The 27,280-nt window shown below is 41.4% G+C and overlaps 1 protein-coding gene across 1 annotated transcript in view; it reads right to left on the reverse strand.

Annotated features, from left to right (window-relative positions):
* Nucleotides 1–7,391: 7,391 nt before the first annotated feature.
* Nucleotides 7,392–27,280, reverse strand: part of SYNE1 (spectrin repeat containing nuclear envelope protein 1) — a 483,717-nt gene continuing 463,828 nt past the window's right edge. Inside the window, exons 137-144 of the mRNA XM_077812159.1 lie at nt 25,929–26,055; nt 24,493–24,704; nt 23,002–23,202; nt 22,305–22,433; nt 21,529–21,741; nt 20,137–20,229; nt 18,291–18,349; nt 7,392–8,487 (exon numbers count right to left, since the gene is read on the reverse strand). Of these exons, the coding sequence (XP_077668285.1) occupies nt 8,247–8,487; nt 18,291–18,349; nt 20,137–20,229; nt 21,529–21,741; nt 22,305–22,433; nt 23,002–23,202; nt 24,493–24,704; nt 25,929–26,055 (1,275 nt within the window). The 3' untranslated portion in view covers nt 7,392–8,246. The remainder of the gene's footprint in view (nt 8,488–18,290; nt 18,350–20,136; nt 20,230–21,528; nt 21,742–22,304; nt 22,434–23,001; nt 23,203–24,492; nt 24,705–25,928; nt 26,056–27,280) is intronic.

The raw sequence follows: 27,280 nt of genomic DNA on the forward strand, positions 1-27,280 counted from the left end.
TATTACAATTAAAAACAATCAGTTTTATATTGCACCTTCCATGGGGTTGAGGTCAACAACCAGCTGGTGTACACACTACTAGCTGAAGGGGGCAATAATGGGATAGTCTGTCAAAGTCACTGGCCTATGACAACCATGGAAACTCATGAATTGGAGGGATGGGGGAGGAGAAGCTCCATATTCAGAGGCTTGCATAGAAGACCCCTCGGAATTACACAGAAGTCAGATTTTTTTTTAATCTTAAAATCGTGAAGTCTACAGCCACTCGGAAGATTTGAACCGTGTTTGTACCAAATCCATAGGTCCAACCTCAGCTAGGCCATCTCTTGCTCCCTCTGGTCTTTCTTCCATTGACCAGTTCCCTGAGTCAGGTGAAAAAAACCAACAGTTTGGATTTCACAATATCTCCATTCACCCTGCTTCCTGCCTCACTTCTAAGCACCATATTACTGACTTTCCATCTCAGAGCAAGGGTCTGATGCTTGAAGTGTTTATTTCACACCCATGGCTCTGGCTTCATTATTTCCCACTTATCCTCAGAATCCTCCTACAAACACCAGCTAAATCCTGGGGAGTTATTGCTGTGGCGTGTCTCAAGTTACTGAGATACTTCAAGCTCCATTAACCCTTTGGACACCAATTTGTTCTGAGATAACTAGCAGCTGGAAATAGGAGTGGATGGTCAGACATCTAGAACTAACTGGTCCAGGTATAGATGGGGGACAGGGGAGAGGAAGACAGACATTTACTCTCTCATTACTACAAGGAACCATTCCAGTCCCTTCATCCTGATATGCCCTGTTCTCACCAACAAGTTCAGGGTTTCTAACCAGTAGTGGGGACAGGCTTTGTAGGACTGGCAGGCTGGGGTTGTATGTTGAGTGAGAACTGGCAGAGTAGCAGAGAGCACACGTTCAGGCAGCTGTCAGGTAGTTAGTTTTGTTGGGAAATGAAGCAAGGCTCTTTGGGGGATGGGTGCGAGGCATGAGGCTGAGAAGTCAGGCTTACGGCTGTCAGGAGTAAGCGCACACATGAGGGGTGAGTAGGAACAGTCATTTAATGTGACAACATGGCCAACCCCAAACGTTCAGAAGTCTGGAGTTGGCTGCCCAACCCTGAGATTGGATCGTGAGTTTTGGGCTGCCTTCCAATTTCCAATCCCCCTCGCCCACCCCATCTGGGTGACAGTTAAGCTATGTCCACACTACAGCTTATGTTGGTATAAGTTATGTCCCTCCGGGAATAAGCCACCCCCCTGAGCGATGTAAGTGTCACCCATGTGGACAGGGCTGTGTTGGTGGGAGAACGTCTGCCGCTGCCATAGCTACCACCTCTCATGGGGGCTGGAGTCATTAAGTTGAGCTCTCTCCCCTTGGCTTAGAGCATGTGCACTAGCCGCGCTGCAGCCGTAAAGCTCTGTCGTGTAGCCTAGTATTGCCAACTCTCCCAAACCTATAAAAATGATATTGGCCTCATTCCAGGACCTCTGATTGGCTGCCTGATGGTGCAGAGCTTCTCCCCCAAATTATAATTAACTAATTACACCCCCTAGCCCAGACATAATTATGGAGCTCCCCCCCCCCAGACATTTGCTCATTCCTCCAGCCCAGTAATTAATTATGCAACCCCACCACTGCCCACCCGCTACCTAAGCAATTAATTATGCACACTCCCCACCACAGCCCCACCTCTGCACCTACCAGAGCCCTAGGGGCTCCTCTCCGCCCTCTCCCCCTTCCCAGCGCTGGTGTTACAGGGGCGGGGAGGGGGAAGGAGCAGAGCGCAGACTGACCCATTGTTTGCAGGGAAGGAGGTGGTTCCTGCCTCCAGTCCTTTGAGAATGATGTCAGCTGCACCCTCTCCCCTCCCTGAAAACTCCTCTCAGCCTGTCGGGCTGGAAAGAGCCCTGTTGTGCCTCCTGGGGGACCCCAGCCCCCAGGGCGGGAGGGGGAGGTGGGGAAGGCAAGCTGGAGTGGCTCCAGCAGGAGCTAAAGGTTTAGTCACTGCAATGAGTTGGCAGCACTGCTTTCGCCCTCCTGCTCCCTTGGTGGGCTTGAGGTGGTGGGCCAGCAGGGGGCACCCAAGGCCTCTTACCCTGCAGACTGGGAAAGAAATTTGGCAGCATCCTGTTGTGGCTGAGATTCGGGGGGTGGGGATGGGGGCGGGGAGGTGTAACTTGTCCCTTCGCTCCCCCCTACTGCCTCCAAACCAATCACAGGAGAGTACTCCTTCCCCGCGTCCCTCCTGCTCCCTCAGCCAGGGCCTAGGAAACGATGCAGCCCTGCGACGCCAGCGAGGGTCTGGTTTGTGGGCACTGTTCGTCCTATTATCCGGCCTGAATGGCCGCCAGAGTACCACGGCAATGGAGCCACGCACCAACGCCCGTAGGCACCGAAGGCACTTTTTCTCCCGCCTGCCCCACACGGCTTTGTTGCTATAGCAACTTCCTGCCGCACTCCGAGCTAAAACACAGAGAACAAGGAGAAAAGCAAAAGAGGACGGCAGGACGCAGGGGCAGTAGGAACCCGCCTGCCATGATGGCTCGCTCGAAGCGTCTGAGTGCCAAGCGTGAGGGTGTTGTAAGTGTAGTGGTGCGGGGAAAGGACAGGAGGAGATGAGAGAAGGCAGAGGGGAGTGGGGCTGAACGATGACGGGGAGACCAAGGAGCTTGAATATTATGTAGCAATGGAGAGGGACCCCGTAGTAGGATTTAAGGAGCAGAGAAGGGGTTAGGAGAAGGAAGATCATTTTATTTGCAACAGTCGAATGGATTGGAGGGGCGAGGTAGCAGGAGGCCAGAGCGGTTGAGAGGGCAATAATAGAGGGGAGAGGCAATGAAGACATGGGCCAGCAATTTGACCATAGGGACAGAAAGGGCAGATTTTATATTAGCCTCTAAAGGCTTCAATCCTGTTTGTATCCCCATTGCACTGGTAGCGTACGGACACATAGGGCTAAATTTACAAAGGTACTTCTGTGTTGCAAGGCACCCTGCTGCCCAGGGGAATACTCAGTCCCGAGTTAGGTGCCCAGGCTCCTCATACAATGCAAAGGGAGAGATGGGTGCCTAAGGAAGGGATCCTCTGAAGCCAGCAAGCTGAGCAAGGAGCTGCCCAAGCTAGCCAGGAGTGAAATGCAGAGTTAAAGAACAGGGCTAAGCATCCAGATTCTCAAAGGTAGTTAGAAACCTAACTCTCATTGATTTGGGCCTTAGGCACCTGGCTGACAGAAGTCTCTCCCTCTGCTCAGGATTCTCAGCCATGAATCATCTCCCAAAGAGTTCCATGCTTAAGCCAGATCAGCCCTTTCTTAAGAACAAAAACAAACAAAAAAGAAAAGAAAAAAAACAGAGCAAGAGAAAGAGCCCCCACAGTAGGTGCTGGAACTCAGGGTGCTGGGGGTGCAGCCACACCCCTTAGTTTGAAGTGGTTTCCATCGCATACAGGGTTTACAGTTTGGTTCAATGGCCCTGAGATAGGATACCGAACTGCTCAGCATCATGAGGATTTAGGCAGCTTTGCACATGTCCACCAGCAGTGAATTCAGGCACCTCCAGGGTTAAGCGGCAGGGTTTTGAGGATCTCAGGGTGCCTAACAGTTGGATTTAGATACCTAAAGTAGATCTAGCCCATAACAAATAATGACAAATAATGGAGTAAGTGGAGCAATAAGGGATCAAACTGAGGTTGACGTCACTTATTTTATTACAATTCTTTTAAAAAACTATTCCTTTGTACTAGGGCAGTTGATTAATCGCAATTAACTCACACAATTATCTAAAAAATAACTGCTATTAAAAATTAATCACCCAATCACAGTTTGACTCGCAATGTTAAACAATAGAATACCAAGTGAAATTTATTAAATATTTTTGGATATTTTTCTACATTTTCAAATATATTGATTTCTATTACAAAACACAATACAAAGTGTACAGTGCTCACTTTATATTATTTTTGTTTACTAATATTTGCATTCTAAAAATGGTAAACATGAATAGTATTTTTCAATTCACCTCATACTAGCACTGTTGTGCAATCTCTTTATTGTGAAAGTTCAACTTACAAATGTAGATTTTTTGTTGTTACATAACTGCACTCAAATACAAAACAATGTAAAACTTTAGAGCCTACAAGTCCACTCAGTCCTACTTCTTATTCAGCCAATCGCTAAGAAAAACAAGTTTGCTTACATTTATAGGACATAAGGTTGCCTGCTTATTATTTACAATGTCATCTGAAAATGAGAACAGGTGTTCACACTCTTGTAGCCGGCATTGCAAGGTATATTCTTGCCAGATATTCTAAACATTCTTATACCTGTTCATGCTTTGGCCATCATTCCAGAAAACATGCTTCAATGCTGATGACACTTGTTAAAAAAATAATCCATTAATTAAATTTGTGACTGAACTCTTTGGGGGGGGAATTGTATGTCCCCTGCTCTGTTTTACCCACATTCTGCCATATATTTCATGTTATAGCAGTCTTGGATGATGACCCAGCACATGTTGTTTGTTTTAAGAACACTTTCACTACAGATTTGACAAAATGCAAAGAAGATAACAATGTGAGATTTCTAAAGATAGCTATGGCACTTGCCTCAAAGTTTAAGAATTTGAAGTGCCTTCCAAAATCTGAGGGATGAGGTGTGGAGCACGCTTTCCGAAGTCTTAAAAGAGCAACACTCCAATGCAGAAACTACAGAACCTGAACCACCAAAAAAAAAAAAAAAAAAGAAAAGAAAATCAAAAACTTCTGCTGGTGCCATCTGACTCAGATGATGAAAATGAACATGCGTCGGCCTGCACTGCTTTGGATCGTTATTGAGCAGAATCTGTCATCAGCATGGAAGCATATCCTCTGGAATGGTGGTTGAAGCATGAAGGGACATATGAATCTTTAGCATATTTGGCACATAAATATCTTGTGATGCCAGCTACAACAGTGCCGTGTGAATGCCTGTTCTCACTTTCGGGTGAAATTGTAAACAAGAAGCGGGCAGCATTCTCTTCTGAGCGATTGGCTAAACAAGAAGTAGGACTGAGTAGACGTGTAGGCTCTAAAGTTTTACATTGTTTTATTTTTGAATCCAGGTATTTTTTTACATAATTCTACATTTGTAAATTCAACTTTCATGATAAAGAGATGCTACTACAGAACTTGCAATGGGGGAATTGAAAAATATAATGTCTTTTTTTACAGTGCAAATATTTGTATTAAAAATAAATATAAAGTGAGCACTGTACACTTTGTATTCTGTGTTGTAATTGAAATAATTATATTTGCAAATGTAGAAAACATCAAAAATATTTAAATAAATGGTATTCTATTATTAACAGCACGATTAATTGTGATTAATTTTTTTAATTGCTTGGCAGCCCTACTTTGTACCCTTCCTAATAGTTCCCCCTCCCACCTTCCCTCCCTCTCCATGATAACCAGGATTGGCCAGTTTCCATTTCACCCCCTCTTCCCTCCACATTTCTGATTTTCTCTGTAGTCTACGCCCTCCCACCCGCATAGCCCAGGGGTTGGGAGTTAAAGGCCAGAGGAACCAATCAAGAGATGCCCTAAACATAGTGAAAAGTCACTGCAAACCAAGTCGTCTCTCTGAAGATACCGACACTTCTCCCCTCCTTGGAGGATGTGGGTAGGGAGAGCACTCCTGGAAGACTTCACTGTCCCTGCTGGCTTCTCCTCTACTGCAATGGAAGGCTCAGCTCCAGCAGAAGATCTGACGGATAGAGGCTCCTGCACGGTCACCATACACCAGCCTGGCCCAAGTGGCCCCAGCATTCAGAGGTATTGTGGAGTAAGCAGTAAGAAAACTGAATGAGGACAGCCATGGACGAGAAGCTTGCAAATCTCAGGCACAGGGAGAATAGCAAAGCTGCAACTGGATGGGAAAGGCTGGTAAAAGGACAAGAAGTTCAGTTTTGAATGGAGAGTTTGTGCTAATGGTTGGAGATGCAGGAGGCAGATGTGACAGTCGGTAAAAGTGGTAGAGAGGCAAGTTTCTGAGCTGGCAAAACAGAAATGATAGTGAAAATCATGGGAGTGGAAAAGAGCCCACCTTGTTCTAAACATCTGTTCCACTTGAGAATGTGGGAGGTGATCATCTATCTACACCTGGAAGGCTAATTTAAAGCTTAATTTCTTACCTATTACCTCCTGTATAGGACTGTATAATCTTTTTCTCCCTCTAATTTTTAATTCATGTACATTAGAATGTACTGATCCCTAGGAAGTCATAGGTGAGGCTGTCTGTGTACTCTTCCTAGCACCCTTTTTGGTGAACTCCTTGAAGATAAAACTTTAATGCTGTTTATTAATTTCAGGCTGTGAGCTTGCTTTCAGATAACATTTGCTCGCTTCCTTGCCCGTGTTGCCATCTCGTGCTTCACAATCTCAGCTTTCCTTTTATAAAAGCTCTCTAATCCGTATGGCTGAAAAGAAACCTTAATCCACTGTATCCAATTCAGTGACATCTGCCCAAGAATCTGGAATAATTGCTGTGAGATTTATGAACTGCCCCACATGTTAACTCAAATGCCTACTGGTGATAATTTTAATGGCCTCAATAGCTCAGTTCTAATCAGTCTCAATTCAAACCATTGCTACCCAGAAAGGCAATCTCAAGAAGCATCAACAATGCAAGTAGTTTTGTTTTCTCCAGGCTCAGCAAAAACAGGACTTCTTTCCTTCTGCTTACACACTCCAGTCTATTCGCTCTTTAAATGAAAACATTTGTTCCTAAAATTAATGGGAAAATATACAGTATGCGTAATGGCTTTTTTTTAAAAAAAACAGAAAAACTTATTAAACCAGAGATAACTTTAGGGCAACACTCTGCAATTTCTCAAACTTGAAAAGAATTTTGTTTTGGTTAAGTTATGACTCATAAGCTATGTGAAGTGCCTGCCACTGATCAGAGAGTGAGTTTGCTGTAATGTTTCTCAGAAATTTATGAGTTTTCATTTTGTTCTGTTTTTCTGCTATTTATGCTTGTGTGTTGGGTATATTCCATGACAATACTTCAGCTATTGGTCAAGCATAAATATCAGTCTTAATGTCAGTCTATATCAAGCTGCTATGGAGAAGATTTAAATGTTTTCAACTCACAAAAAACAGTCTTCTTCAATGTTGACTGGTAATAATAATAACTGGAGTATGGGAAGCAGCGTATATACATATAAAACTAACAGTTTGGGAAACATGGACTGTAAGAAAGATTAGAAAAATCTGGAGTTTCCAAATGTTAATTCATAATTAAGCAGCCTTTTATATTCATCACTGATTCTACAACCGTACACTTTCCCATATCTCATACGGTTCTGCAGCAATTTTGCAAGATCTTCCCATTCCCACAGATTCCTTCTACAATTCATTATTACAGCATTTCTTTTTATTTTACGTTTTTTCTTTGATAATTGCAGCATATACATCGTCTTATAATTGTTTTTACCATACATTTCTCATTCTAAACTTACAGGTTTCTATAATTGTCATTAAAAAGCACGTAGACAAAATATTGTATGGTATCTATGATAAATGCAAATAAATCATTACCAACAAAACTTGGCTTAGCAAACTGTACATACATAAATAGGTTCCTTTTTATACTTGATATTCAATATTTTTTTTTCTCATAAAACCTTCCAGGATCTTATTTATTACATCCATTTGTTTAAACCTTAAAAAAGTGCCTTTCAGATTTACAGCCTGTGCATCCAAAGAAAAGGTTAGAACACCATGCCCAAAACAAAAAACAAGGAAAAATAGTACATTGCCATACAAGCTCTTTAAAAATGTATGTTACAAATGTCCTTAGCACTGATTCGTTTGAATACTGTAAGATACTGATAGTATATTTAACAAAGATCAGCTAATAACTCATTCAGAGAAAAGGTTCTCTTGACAGTATAAAGTCCTTGGGCTATGCACAGCACAGGGCAGTGACCCAGATATAAAGTGGCCAGAAGATCCAGAATGTTGGAGGGAAAGAAAATTCCCTCACTTATTTCATAGCCTTCTTAGTGCCAGGGATGTGAGTTTTGAAAGGATATTACTCACGTAATGCATTACACATTTTGGTACGGATACATTATTAATTTAGTGCCAGCAGAATGATATGGGAACATTGGCTACAATAGATAGATAAAGCTGCCACGTTGAGTGCATTAACATTTGAAACAGGCCTATTTCCTGACATGCTTCTCCAACTTTAATAGCCATTCTACTGCTTCATAAAGGAGGAGGGCCATTAGTATATCTTAACATGGGGTGGAAGGACCGGGCAAAATTATTCGATAGGGTACAGCTGTAGTCCTCCTCAGTCATTGGTACAAGGCAGGCAAGACCAATCAAGAGCAGCAGAAGAAGCTGTAGTGGTAGAGCAGCTCTGAGGACTCTCAGGAAGAAGGACGGGTGCTGCTGAGCTGCCAGTGTCTCAGAATGGGAGGAATCTGAGCCACCTCTTATGGACCTGAGAAAAGAAATCAATACAGGATAAACAGAAGTCTTAGCAAAATGGAGACCGCTTTCTGGAATATAACAACTCTTCCCAGAGCATTCATTTTAATGTCAATACAAATTCTATACTTAAATGCCAGAGGTGTTTTATACTGAATATGCCATTACCCTGACACTGTCACTGTTTAGCACTGGTGGGATTGGAAAACAAAACATCTGATCAATCATAAAAAGAATAGCACATGGGCAGCTCAAGTGCCATCGTTCTTACTTAACTGCATTAAAGATTTTCCATGAGAAAAAATGAATGGATTGTACTCTCTAGACAAGACAAAATATATTCTATCATGTCAGCTGCTGACTCAATCAATATCTACACACAGTCTAGAAGGGAAACCATCCATTGCTTTAAGTGTCAACTGCATTTCCTTTTAGGAAGTATCATGATGAGTCATGCAACCAGAGCAATAATATGCCAGTGTTGGATTAGAGGTATCTCAGTCTCCACAGAGTACAGCATAGCTTCATTTTGCACTGAATCAGGAGTTAAAGTAACTGAACTTGAATGGACTTCTTACCCTTTCTGTGTAACTTATTTCCTTGCTGTCTTTCTATGAAAACATATTACTAGCATGGTAGTCACAGCCTACTCTCAATATCTGATGGGGAGGTAGGCCTTGAGGTCAACATTTCCTGACCTGTACACCTGAAGTTAAGCATCTAAATCCATAGCAATTTTTTAATCAATGGGAGATGTGGGAGCTCAGCACCCCTGACAAACAAAAATCAGGTTATCAATTTAGATGCCTAATTTTAGGTACCCACATTTGAGAATTCTGACTGAAATTTTTAGCTTTTTCTGTAACACGGAAGTTCTTCTTTCTAGTACTGGATACAATTTGAATTCCATTTTGACACAAACCCATAATTGCTGGAACTAGAGGTGCTCCCGCACCCCATTACTTGAAGCGGTTTCCATAATATTCAGGGTTTACAGTTTGGTTTAATGGCTCTCAGCACCCCCACTATAAAAATTGTTCCAGCTCCTGTGCACAAACCTTCCCATTTTGTCCTCTTGACCCAACCTGTCAGAAACCTACTACATGTGTGACCAACCAAAAGGCTTCTTAGCAGTTAGATGGGTTGATAAAAGATAGCCTGAAGGTTAAGAAACCCAAACAGAATGATTTAGGTACACTATTTAGGTGGCATGGAAAGGTACTGTGTTTTGGCAAGTACTAAAACGTGGAGGAATTTAACGGTTCTCAAGCTATCTCCTAATACTGCAGCATACTTCAATCTTGTTTCAGTTCTCTTTATTATCAAGTGTCTATCTGATATGGAAAAATCAATGAGGAAAGGACTCCTCATTTTTGCTGATACAGACTAAAATGGCTACCACTCTGAAACCTATCTGATATAGAAGTCTCACAGCAGTTTGATTACAGTTCAGTGAGAACACAATGGTGTACTGAGGTTAAGGAGGTGGAAAGACGTATGTAAAACAGCACAAAGGAAAACGAGACGCCATCTTCAGAATTACATTTGTCTTGATGACAATTTTGGTTACATAGCCACGAAATTATACCCTTTCCTGTACCTTTTGGATCACTGAAGTAACTAGTTCTCGAATTATTAATATTTTACTGGAGGACATCATTTGTTGTTACTAGCTCACTTATCTGCAGATGTCTTCCCAGGCTGAAGACTTAAAATGAAGCCAGGCAGCTTTTGGTTATGTTTAGTTGACTAATGGAGAGCTGAATATTCGGGCCCACTAAATGATTAACTTACTGGGATGATTAGGTCAAAAGGTCAAGATCAAAACAAAAGATTACACATTGCTTAAATCCACAGCATTGGAGCCAGAATGGAAAGCTGCTTATTCTTGCATCATGTAAGATCATATATTATATAGAACGCAATGAAAGGACATGGCACATTTAACAGCATCAGAGCACTCCATATTAAAGTTCAATTAGACCAGGCCTTCCACTGTCTAAGAATGCCAAAACAGAGAGTTAATGGGCTGAGGTAAGAACAAAAGGAACATGGAGTGCTTAATTATCTTCCAAGCATTTCGCTGCAGAGTTTACATACTTACGTGGCTTTTTGCATAAAAACTCTTGCTTACAACTCATCAACAGGTGCCACATTTTGTAGTGTCCACTTGTCATTGGAGTTAATGATCATGATGTGAAAAGTAGAGTCTTTTTTTTTTTAATAGTTACCCAGTGACCTGAACGTCACCTGAAAATGTCTCTGGGGCTACCAAGAGGGTCTCCAAGGGAATTTCCAAGAGACAGATCAAAGGAGTGGGCTTGTTCATCAACTAGTAATTTCCCCTCTTCTCAAGACTATGGTAGCAGAAATGCACCATCACCGATTTTGTTTCTGTATTTCTTGAAAAACATAAAACCATGAAAAGTAAAAGGTGGTGGTGGAAAGTGTATGGAGGCTCTCGATGAAGAGCCTAGTTAATTCTCTGAAGAATTAATGCTGTTATTGGAAAAGTGCTCTGAAATATAGTAGTCGTAGAGCAGGGCTGTAAACATTAATGGGCTAATACTGTATGAAATGATCCAAGACGTGAATAATGAAACATTTGCCTCTGTAGGAAACTACTTCAAAGGGTCTGTTTTAAAATGTTCAAGTGCTATATTCCTTTGGCGACACAGCTGCTGTTTATCACACTTACTCACACCATAATGGACAAATTAATAGTGATGGAAAACTGGATACGCAGCTCAAAGTGTTTAATGAGGGTGGAAAGGGGTGATTAAATGGTAACATCTGCAACCAAAGACCTGCTGCGCTATTGAAGTAAATGGAAAACTTCCTATCAATTTCAGTGGGTGGGAATTGGGCCCAAATGCTATTACAGTATATTACTTTGGGGGAAAGCGTAGTTCGTTTTTCTTGCCCATGCATTCCCTGCCTTCTCTTTCAGGCTGCTCTGCCGTTTGTCACATTGACAGCTGCTCAGTTTGGACTGCAGTCAGACCACTTCACAATTGTTCTTTACTCCCTTAAACAGATACTAGTGACTAGATATTGTGGAAGGCGCAACTGCAAATCTGACCAACTGCATGTTTCCTAATGTCAAACCAAGTCATCTACACAAGAACTCTGATGACTTGACCTTAGGCTACAAAAAGCAGTCTAATTCCTCGCCCACGGAGTTTGCGAAGTCTGGAGAACTTGTCCTCTACTCTTGTCTCTCCTGAAAAGCTTAGCTGGCAGGCAGAAGTTAAATTATCATGCACCAGAGGAGAAGGGGGAATTCTCATTTCAGCTCCTGTGTATCTCTTCACCTTACTGCTCAGTATGCAGCTAAATTAGCTGTTCTTTGCTACTGCGTGTTCTACATTGGCTACTCCGCCTCCCTCCTTCCCCCAAAGTTAGCTAGTTTACATTGTAAAGAAGATTAATATATCCATTTTACAGGTGGTTAAACAGGCAGTTTAACTGACAAACCCAAAGTCAGAGTGAGTGGCAGAACTGGGAACAGAACCATGGAGATCTGAGCCCAAATCTCCAGGTCTATTCAGTACACTACACTGCCTGCTATTATGCAGTTGAAACCAGTAAGAACCCTGTGGCCTGGGTTGGTTGAAGAATGAAAGGTGAGTTTATAAGGTTGCTCTTTGATTCGGGATGGAAGCGGGTGGTGGTGTTAGGAAGTGGGGACTGAATCCGTGGCGCCAGAACTTGAATAAACCTGCCCAAGAGAGACAATGTAAACGCACTGATGCAAATTGCACAATTATTTTTGTCTTTTTAACATTTTAATCACTTCAAAAAATCTGCAGGCATAGGTCCAGGTGTACGTTTTCTGAAAGCTCTGTTAGGGGAAAATGCACTTTTGGGATTTGCTTCTCCTAATTAGCGTGCAACAGCTGGTACTGCCTCGCAAAACAGATTCATGCCACAATGTAATTGTGGAGATTTGGGAGGATATCTTGCTAAACAGACATGGGTTATGTGACAAATCAACTGGATAAAGTAAATATGTTAACCTATTTGTTATGATAATGGAAAGGAAGAATGTCATCAAGCTTAATGTAAAACCCCGCTGACCCTCAAATTTTTAAAGTAAGTAACTTTCCATTGCAAAATCCTACGGGATAAACATTTCTAATTTGTCTTTGGTTCTCCCTTACACTGTAGTCTATTAGGGTTTGCTGATCCAGTGCAAGATCAAACACAAAGTACTCTGATCAGAGGCATGTCAAAATATTAAAGAACACAGTGACAGCTTGTACTGCTTTATCAGTTAAAACCACATTACACATCAACCACAACCTGTCTGGCTTGCGCATTTGATTAAGTTTCCTATTCAGTAGTAACTCATTTGTATTCCACGCTTGTCTGAATGACAAATTGAATATTGTGTTGAACAGCTATGAGATGTGTTAATATACAGTGCTGAACAGAGCTGATCTGAGAGGTGCCGCACAGATGCCCCTATTAGAATGTGGGCTGATCCCAAAGCTGCAAAGCGCTACTAAGACACACGCTGGGCCAGTCGCTCACCCCTACAACACAGAAGCCTTCCCAAAGGGGTGTGCGTGTGGCTGGGCATGTAGAGGGGAGCAGAGGAGCAGACACAACATACTCCTTTACTTCAGTGTTGCTACTGCAAGCATGCTTATCGGCCTGATTTAAACTTTGTTCTTCAGATCGGTTCATAAAAGACCTATGCGTAGCTGTTAAAGGTCATAGATTAAGTGTCCGATCCCCCCCAACCCCCTTCTATAAGAAACAGAATGCCAAGCCTTATAGTGACTGGAGGTAGAAAAATTCTCCCTGATTCTCCATTTGAGAGAAGAACAGAGAACTGGGGTCACATGTATAAGTATACAACACTTATTCTGTATGTTATTTTACTGTTTTTTTCAACCAAGCAATCTACTTTCTTGGAAGCATTGGAAGACTAAATGTTCTACCTACCATACATCACTTGGATTTTGATTGTGAACTGGTACAGCTACAAAGTCATGAACTGAATCTCTATAAAAAGAACAGGAGTACTTGTGGCACCTTAGCGACTAACAAATTTATTAGAGCATAAGCTTTGGTGGGCTACAGCCCACTTCATCGGATGCATAGAAATGAACATATAGTAAGAAGATATAGAGAAGGTGGAAGTTGCCATACAAACTGTACGAGGCTAATTAATTAAGATGAGCTATCATCAACAGGAGAAAAAAGCTTTTGTAGTGATAATCAAGATGGTCCATTTAGACAGTTGACAAGAAGGTGTGAGGATACTTAACTTAGGGAAATAGATTCAATATTTGTAATGACCCAGCCACTCCCAGTCTCTATTCAAACCCAAGTTAATGGAATCTAGTTTGCATATTAATTCAAGCTCAGCAGTTTCTCATTGAAGTCTGTTTTTGAAGGTTTTCTGTTGCAAAATTGCCACCCTTAAATCTTTTAGGGAGTGGCCAGAGAGGTTGAAGTGGTCTTCTACCGGTTTTTGAATGTGATGATTCCTGATGTCAGATTTGTGTCCGTTTATTCTTTTGCGTAGAGACTGTCTGGCACTGAATTTAGCCGTATGGAACAGAAATCCATCAACTTCATGAAAAAACTCGTACAGATACAGAAAGACATCATCTTCCCTTCCAAATGCAAACAGATGGACATCATACCAAAAGGACTAAAAGGTAAAAAATCCATTACAATCTACATATCACACAAACTATGCTGAGAGATTGTGTCACACACTCTCAAAGAAACTGTGAAACCACCTGATCAACATTTATACAGCAAACAGGGTAAGATTAAGAATGAGCTCTCAAAACTGGATACTCTCATAAAAAAAAAACAACCTTCCACACAAAATTCCTCATGGATAGATTTTACAAAAACTAGACAAGCCATTTACAACACAAACTTTGTTAATCTACAAAGGAAAAAGGACACTAAACTATCTAAACTGCTACATGCCACAAGAAACCACAACAGTAGTTCCCTTAACCCACCCAACAATATTGTTAATCTTTCCAGCTGTACTCTTAGCCCGAGAGAAGAGTCTATCCTATCTCGGGGCCTCTTCTTTTGTCACTCCAGGCCCACGAACATGATACAGTTCTCCGGTGACCTAGAATCCTACTTTCGACATCTCCGACTCAAAGAATATTTCCAACACACCTCTGAACCACATACTAACCCACAGAATCCTTCCTATCAACACTACAAAAAGAAGGATTCTGCGTGGACTCCTCCTGAAGGTCGAAACAACAGACTGGACTTCTACATAAAGTGCTTCCGCCGACGTCCCCGGGCTGAAATTGTGGAAAAGCAGCATCACTTGCCCCATAACCTCAGCCGTGCGGAACACAAAGCCATCAACAGCCTCAGGAACAACTCTGACATCATAATCAAAAAGGCTGACAAAGGAGGTGCTGTCATCATCATGAATAGGTCGGAATATGAACAAGAGGCCGCTAGGCAGCTCAACTTCACATTCTACAGGCCATTATCCTCTGATCCCATTGAGGATTACCAAAAGAAACTACATCATCTTCTCAAGAAACTCCCTGAAAAAGCACAGGAACAGATCTGTGCGGACACATGCCTAGAACCCCAGGGTATTCTATTTGCTACCCAAGATCCATAAACCTGGAAATCCTGGACGCCCCATCATCTCAGGCATTGGCACCCTAATAGCAGGATTGTCTGGCTATGTGGACTCTCTCCTCAGGCCCTACGTTACCAGCACTCCCAGCTACCTTCGAGACACCACTGACTTCCTGAGGAAACTACAATCCATCGGTGATCTTCCAGAAAACACCCTCCTGGCCACTATGGATGTAGAAGCCCTCTACACCAACATTCCACACAAAGAGGGACTACAAGCCGTCAGGAACGGTATCCCCGAGAATGTCACGGCAAACCTGGTGGCTGAACTTTGTGACTTTATCCTCACCCACAACTATTTCACATTTGGGGACAATGTATACCTTCAAGTCAGCGGCACTGCTATGGGTACCCGCGTGGCCGCACAGTATGCCAACATTTTTATGGCTGACTTAGAACAATGCTTCCTTAGCTCTTGGCCCCTAATGCCCCTACTCTACTTGCGCTACATTGATGACATCTTCATCATGTGGACCCACGGAAAAGAAGCCCTTGAGGAATTCCACCATGATTTCAACTATTTCCATGCCACCATCAACCTCTGCCTAGACCAATCCACACAAGCGGTCCATTTTCTGGACACTACTGTGCTAATAAGCGATGGTCACATCACCACCACCCTATACCGGAAACCTACTAACTGCTATACTTACCTATATGCCTCCAGCTTCCATCCAGGACACACCACACGATCCATTGTCTACAGCCAAGCTCTACAATACAACTGCATTTGCTCCAATCCCTCAGACAGAGACATACACCTACCAGATCTCTATCAAGTGTTCTTACAACTACAATACCCATCTGCTGAAGTGAAAAAACAGATTGACAGAGCCAGAAGAGTACCAGAAGTCACCTACTACAGGACAGGCCCAACAAAGAAAATAATGCCACTAGCCGTCACCTTCAGCCCCCAACTAAAACCTCCCCAGTGCATCATCAAAGATTTACAACCTCTCCTGAAAAATGATCCCTCACTCTCACAGATCTTGGGAGACGGGCCAGTCCTCGCTTACAGACAGCCCCCCAACCTGACGCAAATACTCTCCAGCAACCACACAACAAAAACACTAACCCAGGAACCTATCCTTGCAACAAAGCCCGATGCCAACTCTGTCCACATATTTATTCAAGTGACACCATCATAGGACCTAATCACATTAGCCACACCATCAGGGGCTCATTCACCTGCACATCTACCAATGTGATATATGCCATCATGTGCCAGCAATGCCCCTCTGTCATGTACATTGGCCAAACCGGACAGTTTCTACGCAAAAGAATAAATTGACACAAATCTGACATCAGGAATCATCACATTCAAAAACCAGTAGGAGAACACTTCAACCTCTCTGGCCACTCCGTAAAAGATTTAAGGGTGGCAATTTTGCAACAGAAAGCTTCAAAAACAGACTCCAACGAGAAACTGCTGAGCTTGAATTAATATGTAAACTAGATACCATTAACTTGGGTTTGAATAGAGACTGGGAGTGGCTGGGTCATTACACATATTGAATCTATTTCCCTAAGTTAAGTATCCTCACACCTTCTTGTCAGCTGTCTAAATGGGCCATCTTGATTATCACTACAAAAGTTTTTTTTTCTTGCTGATAATAGCTCATCTTAATTAATTAGCCTCTTACAGTTTGTATAGCAACTTCCACCTTCTCTGTATGTATATATCTATCTTCTTACTTATGTTCCATTCTATGCATCCGATGAAGTGGGCTGTAGCCCACAAAAGCTTATGCTCTAATAAATCTGCTAGTCTCTAAGGTGCCACAAGTACTCCTGTTCTTTTTGCAGATACTGACAAACATGGCTGCTACTTTGAAATGAATCTCTACACACATTTAAACATGGCAAATAATTTGGATATTGACTAGTTCTAAATTCTAGCAGTTTTTGCTCCTCCCCCGCACCAATATTTCACGCTATTCCATTGTTGAACAAAAGCCTGGTTTGTCTTTATGGAATAAAGGTCATCAAGTACAAAGTTCATTCAAGGTTTTTTTGAATTCCTGACCATTGCTCAATCACTGTATAAATCTATTTTGGCCCGGCTTCAAACCTAAAATGTCTTGCATTCGAACAGGAACTATTTTAATGAATTTCAATTTTACTACATAGATGACACAGAAAGTGTAAGTTTGATTACAGTTCCATATATATTTTCACCCCCTCTACTCCCCATCCCCGCCGCATAATTTTAAATTCTTGTTGCAACTCACTAGATGCTGGAATGGGACAAGGGCCTGTACCTTATACTGTTTACATGTTTGTTTTGCTTTTTAAAAAAAATTTTGTTTATTCGATAGGGCGAAGTGATCTGATCAGTGAAAGAGTGAAGGGACACACACATCACACCAACAACAGAGAATGCAGAAGCACTGTTAGCCGCAGAGATGACAGATTGCTGGAGACAAGGTGGAAAGCAAAAAGCTGCAGTTGCAAGTCTGCTCTCTAGTGTTCATCCAGAAATGGGGCAGCGCTGCTCCTAGAGTGATACATGGATGCAAGCACTTGTCAAGTGTCACATTAATGTCAGTGTGTTTTATCTGCAAAGAAGTTCTATGATTGCAGAGAGAAAAGATGCTACCAATTTTTAGGATGAAAATTCTCAAATTCTGACTTTTCATTCTGAATGATGAGAACTGAAAACCCACAAACTGAACAAAATATTAACAAAAATTTAAAAAAAAAAGAGAGGATGTTAGTGTGTTTTATCCAGATTTGTGGGTTTTACAAATTCTAAAATATTGTATTGGTCTAATACCTGCTTTAATTTAATATCTAGAAATAAAGAGGATGATAAAAAGTCTTTGCCATGAACCTCATGGTGTATCTGCTGATCAGGTCTTAATGTAACAAGCAATATTATGAATGTAAACAAACACCCATGTGATCAAATAAATAAAATAAATTTAAATGATGCTAATGGGAAGCAAAAGCTGTATATTCAAGAATGACCCAATATTTCTATTTACAGATATTTTGATTGTAATAACTGAATCCTGCTTACAAAGGAACTTTGCACTTGAAATGGTTAATTCCTGTCCCTTTGACAGATTAAGTGTGGAGAGACACTTAATGTACATCATGGGCAATTTCCATCATCCTCTTGGAATTCTAGAGCAGAGTGTGGAAACCAGGAGAATAAGGTACCTGCTATGTGGACTGCTGACAGAGGGTCCAGGCTGAGACACACTACATTTGCCTCGTGGCTGTTTGCAATGAACAGGGGGTAAAGAAAGAAGAATGTTCAGTCCAGGCAAATAAAGACAAGCTACTGATGAAATCAAATTAAAAGTGCAGCAAAGGAAACATAAAATCAAATGAAGTGACCAATACCCATGAACCAAGGAAACTGGCTTTTCTTCTGCTCCCAGTGGAATATGAAAATGCTTTGAACAGACAAAAGGAACTTGACAGAATGTTTTAATCATTAAAATGATACATACTAGGCTTGGTACAAAAAAAAAAGAGTTAAAACTTTTTAGCTCAAGTAATTTGTTACATGAGATAAGAATTAATTCGTCTTATTGAAAGGGATACACTTAAGTGTATTTATATTTAATTGTGGCTAATTAAAAATTATATTCCAAAAGTCACCTTTAAAAAGTCTGGCTTCCCTCTTTCCACCCATAATTTTGAGGGCCAAATAACTGTGGGTGCATTACTGCACTGGCAATTATTTCCTAGCACAATTAATGTAGCTTAGACGGTTAACAAGCTTAAAGTCTCTGGATGTTAGGCAATTATTATTACAAATATAGTACTGGTGATGTGCTTGGCATTAGAATTCTAAGAGACATCAATTTTTGTTTCAAAATTACAGATGCAAAAAGGGAGGCCCTCAGGAGTCTTGCATCTTACACTGTACATTATGGACAAAAATGAAGAAAATAATGTATGTAAACCACAGTATTGTATTAGACACGAACAAATACAGATTAAAAGATTAATATGAGGCATACTACATTTCTACCAATTCTTTAGCCAAAGTTTGCTATAGTAAATTACTTTATCACTTTCTGCAGTGTGCAGGAATCTTCTAGTTTATGGTATCATGACTTTTATTAGTAATTTTGTAAAAAGTAGCTAATAAAATATGAAATTAATGACTCCAGAAATAAAATTATCATGTTTCATGTTGTTCTCAACCTTTTTGAAAAGCCAGTATTCCTTTACATTCTCAAACTTGGATCTGAAGCAAACTAGTGAATGTAGCAAAATCAATTTCAAGAGACCACAAAGTTCATCAGGACAGAACTCAGATGTTTTATAAAAAGTGCAAATGAAAAACTGATAGTTAAGAACTAAGGAAAACTGAATAATAATTAAAATAAATCAACCAAAAGAACTGTAAAGAAAGACAAAAATTCCAGTTCCATACAGGGATCAAAGTGTGGAGAAGTAGAGTGCAGCATGGCATGGTGCATTTCTTGTATTGTGTTCTAGTGGTGACAACATGCATCATTAGAGCTGTTGACACAACCATTGATCAGGTTCTGTTCCAGTGTTCCTGCCAATACCTTATAAACTTTCTATGCAGCCTCTCATCCAGAGTCTCAATAAAATTCTGGCTCCAGCTACAGTTTTAATTGATCATGAAAAGAAAGTTTTATTGAGGTTCTTGACAAAGCAGCTCTGCAGAGGATGCCAGGTAGAAAGCAGAGGGATTGGCTGCAACTGTGCTGGGACAAGACCAGACCTTGGGATGCTGCCATTGCTTGAACAGAATACAAGAGAGTGTGTGTGTGCCATACCTCAAAACTCCATCCACACTTTGAGCCCAGATTTTATACATAGCATTTTCTAATTCTGATTTCATGCAGGGAGAGAGATGCAGCAGGGTTGGGGAAGCAGCTTTGTTTGAGGGGAATTCTTGGTTTGTGCCCTTTTCTTTCCTATCAGGGAGAAGGTGTAGACCTCTCAGCTGACTCCAGCTACTGTAAATATCTGGTGCTCCCGCCCAAGAGGTGATAGAATGTATCTGGCATGAAATTACCGTTCTCTGTCTGCTTGGTGTGCTTCTTCCAGATACAGGACTGAGGGATCCTGAAGTGTCCAGTTCATCAGCTGAGGACCATGAAGACAAATCCTAAAGTTCAGAATCGTAAGAGATTAGAAGAACATAAGTAATCTGCCAAGGAAACCACACTCAGAAAAAGGGGATTAAATCCTTGGTTTTAGCAAAGTGCTTTGCACTACTGATCCTTGAACTATGACAAAGGGAGGTTTAAATTTACACAAATCTGTAGGATTAAATCACTATAAATTACACATTAGGATCTGAAGAGAAAGACAGGCAAATGAATACGCTGCCAGAAATAACATTTAACTGCCCAAGGTAAGGCAAAGGCAGTACCAAGAAAACGACGGCTCTTTATTGGTTTTTAGAAGGTAAAGAGGTGTTGTGTACTCAGTGAAAATTCCCACTGGAATCCCAGACACCGTTTTATACAGAGAGAGAGAGAGACAGACACACTGGCCAGACTGAAAACAGATCACATTTTTCATACTTTGTACTAATTCAGGTTTTAGGGACTACAAGAGGAGGGACTGAGAACAATGGAGAGTGTTAAAGTCTTCTATCTGACTGGGGCATGTACAATGAAGACACAAGCATAACATTCCCCTTGCCCACACTCTCATCTGCAAGATAACTTGTGCTGCTATGGAGTACACTTCCAAAGCTAAGAAAACACAAACAAACAGGGTCTTTGTTAGCACACTAGAGAATTTATTTCAAGCTTTTTCATTGGTTTGCCAATAGGAAAGTAGATGCTGTTTACTCTGTGGAAATAATTTACATGCCACAGGTTCAGATACTGCAGCTACAGTAGCTACCCCATGTACTTTGCCAGATGACTGAATCAATGGCAGCAAAGTAGGCAGCCAAGGCTGGAAGTTGAACCCAGAAAAATTCAGACAGGAAATAAGGTGCCAATTTTTAACAGTGAGGATAATTCAACGACTGGAACAGTTTACCCAGGGTCATGCTGGATTCACTATCACTGGCAATTGTAAAGCAAGATAGGGTGTTCTTCTAAAAGATCTGCTCCAGCAATGTTTTTTTTTTTTTACGGGGGGGGGGGGGGGGGGCAGGAATATTCTCTGGCCTATGGAACACAGGAGGTCAGACAAGATGACCACAGTGGTCCTGTCTGGCCTTGGAATTTATGAATTGCTGTCTCAGAGACAGGAAAGAATTGGACAGTAGAAATTACGAAGGACATTTCATAATGGGTTCATACCACTTAGACAGGCATCACAGTCCCAAGCAACAAAATAAGGGTCAGTAGTGTATTTTACAGCTGATCACCTGAAAAAGGTCAGTGTGATTACAAAACTAGCCCTCAATGAGTGGTAAAGGAGAGAACACAATAGGACGATTTACCAGCTGACTGCTTGAAATGTCTAAGATTTTCTCTAGGTCCTTGATGTGATGTGTGACCTCTTTCAGTAGGAGCTTGAGTCTGTTTCCAATGACATGGACCTTCTCTTTAGCTTCCAGGCAGTCCTTGCCTTCAGCATTGACCAGCAGTTGGCAGGACATATCTTGGAGTGACACCACTTTCAGCTGAGACTCTAGCAACTCGCGTCTGATTTGCTATTGCAAAGCCAAAGAATCACATTTTCTACTTAAATATTATGAAACATGCGAAAGAGAATGCTAGAACTTCCACAAAAACAATAAAACAGACAGATGGCAGTGACTTCAGTTTCCAAGACAATCACAATAGACTCACTGAAAAAAGCTCCACTAGCCCTAAAATCCTGGCAGGCTATAATGAAGAAAGGTGATAAATGCCTGGCAATTTCTTCTAAACCTCATATCATGAGCAGTAGACTTTTTTTTAGAGTTCCTGTCTAGCCCAGCAAGTTGCAATTAAAAATAGCCTTTCCAAAATAACAACCCCAAACTAAAACAAACAAACAAACAGCCAATAAGGTAATTAGACAGACGCTTTGTATGTTAAACCAAATGTTTTTAACCACCAATTTCACTACTCCCTCTACCCATACTAAAGAGAATCCCGGACCTGCTTAGTACCACATGGTTAAGTATACTGTATACCTCACAGACCAATCACTAACCTCCAGAACTACCTTCTCTCTGCTTGTCAATTTTTTTTTGAAGGCTTTAAACATTCCAGGCATTTATGATCCTACCATTAGCAGTCTGTGATGATCCTGTAGAGTGTCCAAGTCTTGGTTTGGATTAATAGGCAAGATCTCATTTTTTCTTCTATCAATGTTCTCCAACCAAAGTAGCAAACCGTGGCTCATTTCATGGAAATCCTACAAGAGACATGAGAGAGCTTAAGAGAACCCTGAATTATGCTGAGGTTTTCTGCCACATTGCTATTTCCCACAACAGATTTGACTGGCTATATTCTTATATTACTATAGATTACAAGCCTATATTAGTATACTATATTACAGTATTATTGCAAATACTCGATGGGTCTGATACCCCTGCCACTGCATGAATACTGTTCTGCTCTGGTAATGATTTATACCCACTTTGCATTTGCTTTGCTTAGGTGTGAATGCTAGCATACAGAATATGGTTGTGGAGAATCATCTTTTAACTTTACTTCAGTTTAGAACACCTGGAACATGGACTTAGAACACATGCTTCAGGTAACGCACAGAGATCTTTCAAGAGCCAGCCTTCACAAACTGCATTTTAGTTTGCATATGTGGGCAGCATTAGGTTTGATCTTTCAGATTAGGAAGCTGTGAAGAAAATTATATCTCTGATATGTGTATGAGTGTCAGCTGATTATTTAAAATGAATCCCATCAGCTCTAGAATTCCTCATTATGTCCAAGAAGGGAACGAGACCCTGCATACCAATACAGACCTGACATTGCATTAGCGCATCCTGCAGTGAGCAACGCCATTCTTCAATCATACTGCATACACGTTCCCAGTGCATGTTCATCTGAGATAGGCGCTCCTGCAGCTTCTTGCTTTCTTCGCTATCAGATTGAGTGAATTCGGAGCTGCACAGGTTGATGGACAGGATGATAGCTTTGCGGTTATCAACAGCTTTCTGCAACTCCTGGATGACAGGAGAATGGAGTGAAAAACACCCAAAACTTAATTTATAGTAAGTGTGCGACAGACTTTTAGAAGAATCAAGTGTAGTGGTTGCCATTAAAGAGCAATTATTTGCTGTACGGTAATGCAAGTGTATTTTATCTTACCAGGTTCTCTCTTTACTTAGGACAGGAAATATCTGTGGTAATACTGCAAATGTTCACTCTAACATCCACTATTTTATGTTCACAATAAAACTTAGTATAAGTCAGTTAAACTTTTAAGATTTAAAACCCTGTTGTCATGGCTGAATTTTAAAGATCAGAAGAACTGGCTTGTGTTTCGAATGTCTGAGAGGAAGCCTATTTATGCCACGGCTGGAGCAAATATGAGATACAGGGGAAAATTGTGGTGTAGCTCCTGACAAATGCTTGACAACACTAAAGCTTCTGCCTCACAGTTATATTGAAAATTATGTTGGCTTTTTTATGTTTATCATCTTGAGACCACTGTCCATATTATTCTTTTATTTTAAAGGAGAAGAAGAGGATTCTTATGGAAGAGTCCATTTTCTCCCTAGTTTACAGCCTCTTCCCCAGGTCCTAATAATGCCCCATATCACAGTGACTTTCATATCAACGAGAGCAGCTGGACTGGATTCCATCTAAAACACATTAATGCAGCCCCTGAATTGACTAGAGGGGTCACTGAAAACAGCACTCTCCTTCTCCCCCAATACTCCAGGTGCTGAACCTGCTGCCTTCACAGTGGCTCTGACGTCGTTCTCGCCCAGGGTAGGAGACACTTGATCTAGCAGCTGAAGCTGGGTTGGGAGAATGGTAGCACAGTTCACCAAGCTTAGGACCCCTAGGAGGGCACAATGTCAGGACCCAGAGAAAGAAGAGATTGTAACTAACAGAAAAATAGGAGTGTACCATTTCTTTTAAAAACAGCTGGTTTTTGCCATGAGCTAGGCTAAGACAGATTTTAATTGATTTAATTTGGCCTTTTCTAAGCTTCATTAATTCAGCTGACTTCTGCAATTCTGGAAATGTAGCTTGCATATAAAAAGGTTTCCAACATTTATTTGGAATTTCAGGAAAATGGTGGTGGTTTATTTTTCTGCAAATAAGTGATTTCTCAAGCCTTTTTTCCAGTTCCTCACCCCAATCGTTAGTCACATTCTCCTGTGCAGGGAATGCAGAAAGTGAATACCAAATAGCAACTGTATCTCATGAATGGAGTCCAATTCACATGTTGCATGGTAGGCCATTACTGAGGCAACGGACGGAAAATGGAGATAAAACCTTACTTTCAGTTTTTTAATTCGGAGCTCAATGGTTTGTATGTCAGTGCTGAGATCAAGATGACAGAGTTTCTCTAGCTCCTCTTCAGTCTCCACTAACCAAACCCAAACGTTGTTCAGGTCAGAGTTGAACTGCTGCCACTGCTGAAGGTTCTGTTTCATTCTCAGTTCCTTGCTTAGAGCTTGGGCCTGGATTAATTCCCAGCGATCGATCACACCTGCCAAAGCAGAGACATAATACAATAAAAACAAAGGCATATTCATAATATGCACAATTACATCCATGTTTACTCAGTATACATCAGCCTAAACAAAACATTATCACATACAACTTTAACTTTAGACAACACTGAGTATGTGGCTTTACACAGCAAAAGATGGACCAGCTGATCTAAAAAGTTTTCAACTCTCACTTCTATGGCTTTATGCAATTAAATATTTAGCCCACTGTGTGATATACAAGGGTGTCAGAAAATAAAACTATCTGTCTATATTTGCACGCACACTTATACCTATCTATATTATAGCACTTATGTTTACAAAGCTCTTTGCAGACATTAGTTAATCTTCACAACAGCCCCGAGAGGTAGGCAATTGTATTATTACCCCCCTTTTACAGTTGGGGACACTGAGGCAAGAGACTAAATGGCTTACTCAAGGCTACATAGCAAATCCATGCCAAAGCCAGGATTAGAACTCAGGAGTGCCTTATTTCTCTCCTGAAGCCCTAGCCCCATGGATAAAGCTGTTTCATTCATATAATGAATGACTGTGTGTGCAATAAGGATTTTGCACTTGCAGATGGCCATTTACATATTTAACTAGCCATCTGCACATATAATTACTGCTATCTGCACACATACTTGGACCTTTTCAATAAAAATGTTTGTCCTTCAATAAATATGTTTCAATTACTGCCAGTGTATAAGACAAACATCTATGTTACATGGAAATAAATAAAGGGTGTTTTCCACAGTCATTCATTCACCCCATGTGCATGTGGTTTAGAGATGGGCAGACTACAATATTCATTTTGCTAAAAATGTAAAAGTAATTTAGATCAGTGATTAAAATGGCACAAAGGGTATTTTGTAATCTCAAGTTTAAAACATTTTTTTTCCTATCAGAAGATATCTAACTAGTATGTACAGCAACTAGAGCGATTTGCTCAAGTGTTTAGGGATAGACATAATGTGACGAGTTACTTAAAATGTGCACATGTGTTTGATGCTTATGCCCGGTCGATACAAAGAACTGATTAATAAATAAACTGACTGTGGAAACAATCATACATACATACACGCATGGAGTAGCACAAGCTTGGTCAATCTGAAGCAAATTCCTACTTTCCTGCATAATCCCAAGAGCTTACTCTGACAATACTATACATATTGCTGCTCATTTCACATTTGTTTCCCATGGAAGGATTCAGCACTACATACCAGCTGTTTGTGTTTCAGTACTGTTCAGGCTTATAAATCCAGAGAGCTTCTCCTCTTCCTCTTTCAGTTTGTAACCAAGCCTTTTTACTGAGTCTATGCTGCCACTGCACTCACCCAGTAGCTTCATCTGTTTAAAAAAATTAAAAATAGTTCTCATCAGTCTATGCCATGGTAGAATAACTCCAGAGCTAAAAGGCTAAATACAAAGGAATTTTCAAAAACATTCTGAAAATGGGTCTTCACATGACAGAATGGGAAGCAGCCTATTGTTTTAATGATCTGCCAATTGTGAGTGTATCTTTCGGTTTCAAAAGCCATAAGATATACTGGCCAATACAATCTCAATGAGATGCTGTGTCTCTTGATATTATTTGTATCATTTTTGCATTGATCCACACACACACACACACACACACACACACACACAAAGAATTATACATGTGAGATTTAAGGGATTAAATGTAGAGTAGAGGCTCAAACTCCATTAACAGAAATAATTCAGTGCCACTGTGTCAGGGTATTGCCAGAATCAAAGAATGGATGTCTTCAGGTGACATTTTTTCTATAAACACTAAGACCCTAGGACAGTGGTGCCCAAACTTTTGAGGGTCATGTCCCCACCTTACCCTTGTCCGTGCCCCCCAAGCCATGGCTGGGAGCAGGGCCACGGCTCAGGTAGGCGGGAGAAACGGACGCGGACGGGGTAAAGGGGCCAAGGCCTAGGCTGGCAGCTGGGCCCTTGCCCAGGTACGGCTCTGCTCCCAGCCCTGCCCCCAGCCTTGACTCTGGGCCATGAATGGAGCCATGGCCAGCAGCTGAGGCTGGGGGCAGGGCCAGGAGCGGAGCTGCACTGAGGCTGGGGATGGAGCCAGGCAGAGGACTGGCTGCGGGGACATGACTGCGGGTGGGACCAGAGCAGAGCTGGGGTGGGGAGTGCTGGATGATGCTCCCTCACTGCACCCATGGGGGCTGGCCTGGGCCCTGCCGCACCCCCTTGAAGGTTTCTCCGCGCCCCCTTGCGGGGGAGGGGTGGTGGTGCAATCCACAGTTTGGGGACATCTGCCCTAGGAGCTCGAAAGAAGATGATAATGGGAGACATGGGGAGTGAAAGAAAGTTACATAAGAGTGGAAAAATTATGGTGTATCCACACATAAAATCTGTTTCATTCTGACATGAATGTCATAGAATCATAGAAATGTAGGGCTGAAAGGGACTTCAAGAAGTCATCAAGCTCAGCCGCTGCGCAAAGGCAGGACCAAATTAAAACTAGGGGCTTACAATGCTGTTTGTTGCGGTTTATTCTACAAAGTTTTCTCATCAAACTTTTTATCACTGATTCCCATATACAACA

Source organism: Eretmochelys imbricata, chromosome 3 (genome assembly GCF_965152235.1).
Source record: "Eretmochelys imbricata isolate rEreImb1 chromosome 3, rEreImb1.hap1, whole genome shotgun sequence".
Lineage (NCBI taxonomy): Eukaryota > Metazoa > Chordata > Testudines > Cheloniidae > Eretmochelys > Eretmochelys imbricata.